At 46.8% G+C, this 8,042-nt stretch overlaps 1 protein-coding gene across 1 annotated transcript; it reads left to right on the top strand.

The window, feature by feature from the left end:
* The first annotated feature begins 934 nt into the window (after positions 1–934).
* On the top strand, positions 935–5,140 carry RPL14 (ribosomal protein L14). The gene is made up of 6 exons (XM_054640469.2): positions 935–1,021; positions 1,712–1,813; positions 2,396–2,490; positions 3,853–3,952; positions 4,308–4,361; positions 4,882–5,140. The coding sequence occupies exons 1-6, from the start codon at positions 1,019–1,021 to the stop codon at positions 5,062–5,064; spliced, it is 537 nt and encodes a 178-aa protein (XP_054496444.1). The 5' UTR covers positions 935–1,018; the 3' UTR covers positions 5,065–5,140.
* The last annotated feature ends 2,902 nt before the right edge of the window (positions 5,141–8,042 follow it).

Here is an 8,042-nt window from a genome sequence, read left to right as displayed (position 1 = left end):
CATCCAGCAGCCAAGCCCCAGGCAGCTGCTCGCTCACTCCCCCACCAGCAGGATCAGGGTGAGAATGGAAGGGTAAGAGCTGGAAAACTCATGCGTTGAGATAAAGACCAGTTTAACAGGGAAAGCAAAAACCAGACACCCAAATAAATAAAAACAAGTAATTAATTCATTGCTCCTCATGGGCAGCTGCTGTTCAGCCACCTCCAGGAGAGCAGGGCTCCATCATACATGGTGGTGATATGGGGACACAAACGCCATCACTCCAAATGTCTCCCACTTCCTCCTTCTTCCCCTACGTTATAAACTGAGCACGATGTCCTAAGGTCCGGAATATCCCTTTGGTCACTCTGGGTCACCTGTCCCAGCTGTGTCTCCTCCCAACCTCTCAAACTGCACTCCCAAATTCCCAGCCAGTGTGGCAGTATGGAAAGCAGAACAGGCCTTGGCTCTGTGCAAACCCTGCTCAGCAACAGCAAACACATCTCCATATTATCAACCCTGTGTTCAGCACAACTCCAAAACACAGCTCCACACAGGTTACTGTGAAGAAAGGTAATTCTACCAGCCGAAAGCGGCACGAAGTGTACAAGCCCTCACACCAAGAGCGTTCTGACTTCAGTCTCGGTGTGTCCCACACTTGGCAGCGCAGGCTGCGCTCAGGCTGGGCAGCGGAGCGCCCAGAGAGGCATAGCTTAATTTAGTGCCTATGGAGGAGGGCGGGACGTGCAGGCGGTGAGAGAAGAACTGATTCTCCTGGAAAGCACCTCCTGCCGCCGTGCAATCCGACAGACGAACACAGGGAGAGGAGACCGAGGACAGGAATGGGAACCCACGGGCGCCCTGACGCCACAGCGCATACGCGCGGAGGAGCCACGCCCACCGGAGCGCGTGTCCACGCCCACCGGAGCGCGTGTCCCCGCCCCCGCCCCGCCCCCGCCCCGCGCACGCGCAGCGGCGCCGCCTCGGCGGCTTCCGGGCGCGTTGGGGCCGCCCCGCCCTCTCTGCTGCCGCCGCCATCATGGTACGTGCGGCCATGCCCCGCTCCGCCGGCCCCGCCGCTTCCCGCCGTGCTCCCGCTGCGCTCCCGCCGCTTCCAGCCCCTTCCCTCTGCCGCCTCAGCGCTCTCGCCCGCGCCTCCCTGCGCCGGCACCCGCGGTGGCGGCGGCGGGAAGCCCACGCCCGCTTCGGCCGCTCTGGGCCGGGGCCGCGCTCCGCGTGTTGTGCGGGCTCGGGCAGGGCCGGGCTCGGAGCGCCGCGGGAGCGCGGCCGCTGTGCTCAAGCGTCGGGGTTTCGTGCGGTCCGAAAGCTTTGCAGGAGCTGAAGGGAACTTAGAGGAACGATGGGGTAGGAGTGTGTACAGGAGCATGCGGGGATGGCTTCAAACCGAAAGATATTAGGTTTAGATTAGATAGTAGGAAATAATTCTTTACTGTGGGGTTGTTGAAGCACTGGAACAGGTTGTGCAGAGAAATCGTGGATGCCCCATCCCTAGAATTTTTAAAAACCTGGATGGAGCTCTGAGGAAGCTGGTGAAGTGGAAAATGTCCCTGCCTACGACAGGGAGTTGGGACTAGGTGATCTTTAAGGTCTCTGTCCAACCCAAACCATTCTGTGATTTTTTTGGGGAGTTCTTTTAAAGGCTCTCAGAACCTTGAATCTGAAGATGGCCTTGGGTGTGTTCTCACCTAACTGTCCATTCCTTCCCTCCCAGGTGTTCAAGCGCTTCGTGGAGATCGGCAGAGTTGCCTTCATCTCCTTCGGGCCCCATGCTGGCAAGCTGGTGGCCATCGTGGATGTTATTGACCAAAATAGGGTAAGTTGTGAGTGCTGCCTCTGTATGTCCTCCTTTCTGCCTTAACAGAGTCTTGTATGCTAAGGCTGTGTGTATTGACTTCAATAGAAATTCTGTTTTCAAATAAGCAATTGATAGAAGGGTAGGATTTAACAGCTGTTGTATTTGATACCTTTAGGAGCATGCTTTTGCCCGCCAGCAAGTGATACATCCCCCTCTCTGCTGTGTTTCCTTGGTGTAGAAGTGGACAAGGGATGTCAGTTGGAATCTAAACTTACTAATTAAATGGCATTAATGTATGTGTAAAGTGACTGTTTGGGGCTGGGGACTCTTCCTGTGCACATTTTAGTTTTGTCTACCTTTTTTTTTTTTTTTAATTCAGTTTGTTTTTTTGTCAAAGGCAGGCCTTCAAATTTTCTTTTTCTGTAAAGCCTGGGTTGTACAGGCAAGATTTAACTATCAATTTCTGTCTGCTTAATATGTATTTCAGTTTGGGATGAGTGTTGTCAAGATACTGTTCATATTTTATTAGGAAGCAGCTGTCTAAATCAAATGCAGTGAGAAATCTGCTGCAACCCCCCCACATTTGTTTCCGTTTTTCAGGCACTGGTGGATGGCCCCTGCAGTGGTGTCAGGAGGCAGGCCATGCCCTTCAAGTGCATGCAGCTGACTGACTTTGTCCTGAAGTTCCCACACAGGTGAGCTGACATCTTTCTTGACCTGTCTGAAAAAGCCCCCATGCTGTCACTTGATGGCTGATCCTTGCTAAGTCTAGAAGGTTCAAACTGGATTAACAGTAAAAATTTGGCACACTGTGATATCATAGTTGAATATATTTAGGTTTTCATTTCCAGTGTTGGCTGATAGCTGCTGTTGAGGAGCAGAGGAAGTCTCACAGGTAGTTCTGTGGTGGATGGTGTGGGGGAAAGCAGTGTAAATGCTGCTGCAGCTTTACTTTTGCTACTGCTTCAGTCACCTTCAGGCATTCAATAGGCTCCCTGCCTACAGAACTACACTGGAATTGCAGGAGGCTGAACTCATTCTGTTCTTTTAGCTCAGTTAATGAATTTCTGTAATTTAGAATCAGAAAAGGGCAGTGCTTCTGATCCTGAAGCAGTGCTAGGAGCAGCTGCTCATTTGAACAGTGAGGTGGTTGGGAGCAGATCCCAGAGGTCCACGGTCAGTGGCACGGGGTCTGGTTGGTGGCCTGTCACCTGTGGTGTCCCCCAAGGTTCAGTACTGGGCCCAGTATTGTTTAACTTACTCATCAGGGACTTGGATGAAGGGGCACATGCCTCCTCAGCAAGTTCATTGGTGACACAAAGCTGGGAGGAGTGGCTGATATCCCAGAGTGCTGTGCTGCCATGCAAAAGGATCTCAGCAGGTTGGAGAGACAGGCAGAGAGGAAACTTTGGAAGTTCTACAAGGGCAGGTGCAGGGTCCTGCAGCTGGGGAACAGTAATCCTGAGCACCTGCAGAGGCTTCAGGCCAACTTGCTGGAAGGAGCTCTGCAGAGAAGGACCTGAGGGTTCTGGTGTACAACAAGCTGTCCCTGAGCCAGCAGTGTCCTGGTGGCCAAGAGGTGTCCTGGGGGTGTAAGGAGGAGTGCAGCCAGCAGGGTGAGGGAGGTGATCCTGCTCTGGTAAGGCCACACCTGGAGTGCTGTGGATCTCCTAGAGCTCAGGTGGCTGAGCACTGAGCAGGTTGCCCAGAGAGGTGGTGGTGTCTCCCTCACTGGAGATACTCAGGAACCCCTGGGCACACTCCTGTGCTGTGTGCTCTGGGAAGGCTCTGCTTGAGCAGGGAGGTTGGAGTTGGTGACCCCCCTGTGGTTCCTTCCAACGTGACCCATTCTGTGATTCTGTCAGTGCTAGCACAGCACTTATTCAACAGAATGTTAATTAGGCCACAGAGATGCATGTGGCATTGATTTGATATAAGATGTCTGAAGTAATGTAGTAGAGTCATCTTCCCTTGAATGAAATTTGGGAGGCCAGCATCAGGGAGAACCTTTTTTTTTAATAAAGACTGAATATGATTTTGTGACTGTTCCCATGCAGCGCTCGTCAGAAGTGTGTGCGACTTGCCTGGGAGAAGGAAAATATAAACGAGAAATGGTCAGCGACAAGATGGGCAAAGAAGATTGAGGCCCGAGAAAAGGTAACAATGTTTCACTGAATGAGGAGTACATGTACTGCTTCTGCTTTGTTAAATTAGGGACAGTCTAAAGGCTCCATGTTTTCAATAGTAAGTTAGGATTAAAGGTAGACAAGGCATAAGTTTTTATCTTACCAGCTTAAACTTCCTGTATTTTAATAGTTAATGTGGTGTTGTTTCTGTAACAGCCTCTTTTCCTGCATCTTGGGATGGTGCAAAGGCCTTAAATTGTGAGCTAGTTCCAGAAGTGCAGCTAAACATCATTTGGAGATGATCAGTTACTTTAGGAATGCTTTGGAATGCTGAGTTGTACTACTTGCATATTATCAGAGTTTCATGACTGTTTGTTTTCACACAGAAAGCCAAAATGACTGACTTTGATCGCTACAAGGTGATGAAAGCAAAGAAAATGGTAAGTTTTTGAGTGCTGCTTCTTCATGGGGCTAATGCTTGTAGCTTTCACTTGAGAGTCACATCCAGTGTTAGTAGCTTACTTTCACAGCTGGCTTGGGTTATGGGATGACACTGTGGGTGTGAATGCCTTGAATTTTCCATGCTTTTTAGTATGTCACCACTTTCTCTTCTGTAGTTGGTCAGACTTGAACTTGTATAATCCATGTGTCAGTCCTCCCAAGTTACAGCTGAGGATGGAATTGCCAGCTGATAAAATCAAATATTCTGGATGGGTAGCTGTTAGTATTTCACCCTCTAATGAAAATCATTACACTTGAAATATTGAGATGCTTGAGCTACCAGCCAGAATGATAATGTCCACTTGGTAGATTAGAACAGTTTTAGGTGGAATTTGACATTTCAGGGTGATAATCAAAAGAGGCAGAATCTGAAAGCTTAGAATTTGAATTAAGGCACAGTATTTGAACTCTTGCTCTTCTCATGCTGATGAACTGCAAACATTTTCTTTTTTTTAACAGAGGAACAGAATCATCAAGCATGAAATGAAGAAGCTCCAGAGGATCGCTGCTAAAAAAGCCAAGAAGCCTGGAAAGCCAGGGAAGGCAGGGAAGGCACCAAAGGGCAAAAAGCCAGAGAAGGCACCCAAGGCTAAGAAGCCAGAGAAGGCACCAGCACCGAAGGCACAGAAGGCACAGAAATAAAATGAACTTCTCATTATGTGTAACTCTGTGTCCTTGTTCTAATTTTAAAATTACAAACATTTGATTTAAATTTAAATCATACGTTTGTTTTTATTTCTGACCAAGAGTGGTTGTCTGTCTCATTTTTTAATGTCCAATTTTTTAATGTTGGATTCTAGTATTCCCCAGTAACATGCAGAAACGCTTTTGCCATGCTGTGCCCAGTACTCGGTACACAATGCCAGTTGAAATAATTGCATTTCCAGTTATTTAAAGTAGGTCAGATCCTGACATTTAAAAGCAGTCTGCTAATGGAATTGGTTGGGAATGTACAATGTTACTTGCAAAGTCTTGAGTGCAGAATATGTGAAAATAATCACACTAATGGTTCTGTATAAATTCAGGCATATGCTGAAAGGATGTATTCTGGCTAGAACTAATTTCCACTATTTAATCAAAACCAAGTAAAAGGGAGCATGACATAAAAATCAGTTCATCTGAAACACTGAACTGCTCAGTTTAGTCTTTGCATTGGAAAATGATGTTTACAAATCTCAGCATCAGCATCCATGTAATTTCCTGTGTTTCCTACTGTAGCTTCTTGGCAGGAGTTACATTTTCTTCACATTGGAGAAATCTTGTAAAGTCTGAGGTATCTGGTAATTTAAAAGCAAATTACTTTTTTCAGTCAAATAGAAATTGAAGGAGGAAGTATCTTTTTAAACAATGAAGATTTTGAGACCTTATTGTCATACGCACTCAAATATATGTTGTCAAATACACTGATAAGCATATATTGCTAAAAATGTGTGCTTTTAACTATTTACATGGTTAGTGCTGCATTATTTCAGCCAGCATTAGGCATACCCAAACACTTAAAAGAATAGTGTTGTCTTGAGCTATTTATATACACTTGGAAATAGAGTTCAAGCACATGGTTGATAGGAAGGGATATAACTGCTGAGGGGAAAAAAATCAGAAATTATGCAAATTGGGACTAAAAGCCATGTTCAAATGTCTGGAGACCTTGATTTTAAATTGGATTTTGAAGTGATTAAATCCACCTACTCTGAAACTCTTAACTTGAAAGTAACTTCAAAGTTCTATCAACCTGGAGGTCCTTTAAGGTGAAAGATTTGTCCCTTGGGGTTCTTGATTTTTTTATGTACTACTGTTAAGCTTGGTTATATAAGACTGGGGAAAAAATGGTAAAAGTGCCTGTACAGAAAATAGATGTGCCTTCAATCATAAGGAGCTCAGAAATGCTTCTTGTACAGCATTTATTCGTTTATAAAGGTACTGTCTTCCCCAGAACATCTTTGCCTATGACTGCAATTTATCCAGTGCTTTCATTCCTATCACTTGGCAGCTGCTGAAGCAGCTGCAATGTTTCCAGGATATAAGGTGTACAGTAATGCCTGGGAGCTGGGATTGTCCTGGAGAGCAACTTGGTAGTGGTATAAAAGATGTAGAGGGTTGTGTCTGCCCTAGCACTGCACCACGAGAGTGGGGCATTGAAAGATTTAGGCACTGCTGGGGGGAGAGAGTGTTCTCTGCCTTAAAACTGGGCTATGTAACACCACAGCTAACAAGCAGTATTTCTGTCAAACAACTGATTTTTACAATTTGGCCAAAAGGGGATGTCCTGGGTCAGGGCAAATTTTGGAGAGAAGCCCCGGAGGGGCACCTCTAGGAAAGCAGATTCAATTGTCCCCTCCCCTCAACCAGTTAGAGAGAAAATACCTCCTTGGAGAAAAGTGGAAAAAACCTGTTTGTTAAACAATAAAACCTAAACAATATTAAACAATAAAACCTCTTGCTGCTCCAAAAGAGATGACAAACTCAGATGGTCCCCTCGGTGGGCTGCAGTTCAGCTCACCCAGTCTGTTATCAGTCTCTGGCAGTGGAAATGCCACAGCCCCGGTGGGCCACAGGTGAGAGTTGCCTGTGCTCCTCTGGGTGTTCAGTCCAAAGCAGGTTTAAACAGGTCCAAAGAAAAGGAAAAAAAATCACAGTCCATAGAACTTCTTGGCCTCAGTTCACTAAACTATCTAAAACAAAGGAGATCTCTGTCCTGCTGTCTGTCCATCTGCAGACAACACAGTCCAGGAGGAGGAATGTGGAGCAGTGAGTGCAGTGTCTGAAAACAAACTTCTCTCCCCCCTTCACTCTCTGGAACAAGTCTTAAAGGTGCATAAAGAGCATAAACAGAACAAGATGACTGGGGATAAAAGCATCATGGTCAAGCCAGGACAGGGGAAAAGAGCAATAGCAGAATATATCAGGTTTTGGTACCTGCGCTGTGCATTTCTCACTGTTCACTGTGTTCCATGTGAGCAGCATCTGGTGCTCCTTTCAGCAACTCATGGAACCTCTCTGAAATCTGTATTGTGGGCAAGCCACCCTCCTTCAGTCCTCGGGCATTTTCCAGCCCTCAGGGCTGGTTCTTTCTTTTGGTAAAGCTAGGGGGGAGACGGAGCACTGCAGGAGTGCAGTTTATTTCTGAAGGTCACCACACGATGGCAACGTTAGCTCTTCGTAAGGCTGTTCTAAGGCCAGGCAATTGTGCTGCCTTCCCGTGCAAGGAATGGTGCCAAACAAAAAAGATGGCACAAACACTTGAGAGCGCTGGACGTGCTTAGCTAGTTCTTTATTTTGCCTTTATAGTTGACCAAGGTGTACTTTGCTGGACTACGGATATGCTTCTTATTTTGCTTGGTGGAGCTGAGCATAGAGAAATGGGGTCTGCTGTTTGAGCTTGAAGTGAAGCCCCTGTGTTTGTTTTCTTGTATCACTTCATGCCAGATGTGTAGTGGGCTTGCTGGGGGCAGAGCAGGGCATCTACCCCATCCCTGAGATCAGCAGGTAATTGCTGTATTTCCCAAACCAATACCAGTACTTGGCAAACCCAGTTCTAATCTCTGTGCTGCAAAGTCTGGGAGGCGTGAGCAATTCCTGGAGTAGGATTGGACTCCTTGGCATGATCTGTAGTTGAAAAG

Source organism: Agelaius phoeniceus, chromosome 1 (genome assembly GCF_051311805.1).
Source record: "Agelaius phoeniceus isolate bAgePho1 chromosome 1, bAgePho1.hap1, whole genome shotgun sequence".
Lineage (NCBI taxonomy): Eukaryota > Metazoa > Chordata > Aves > Passeriformes > Icteridae > Agelaius > Agelaius phoeniceus.
Note: the sequence above shows the minus strand (reverse complement) of the source record. Positions and strands in the feature narration are given on the sequence as shown.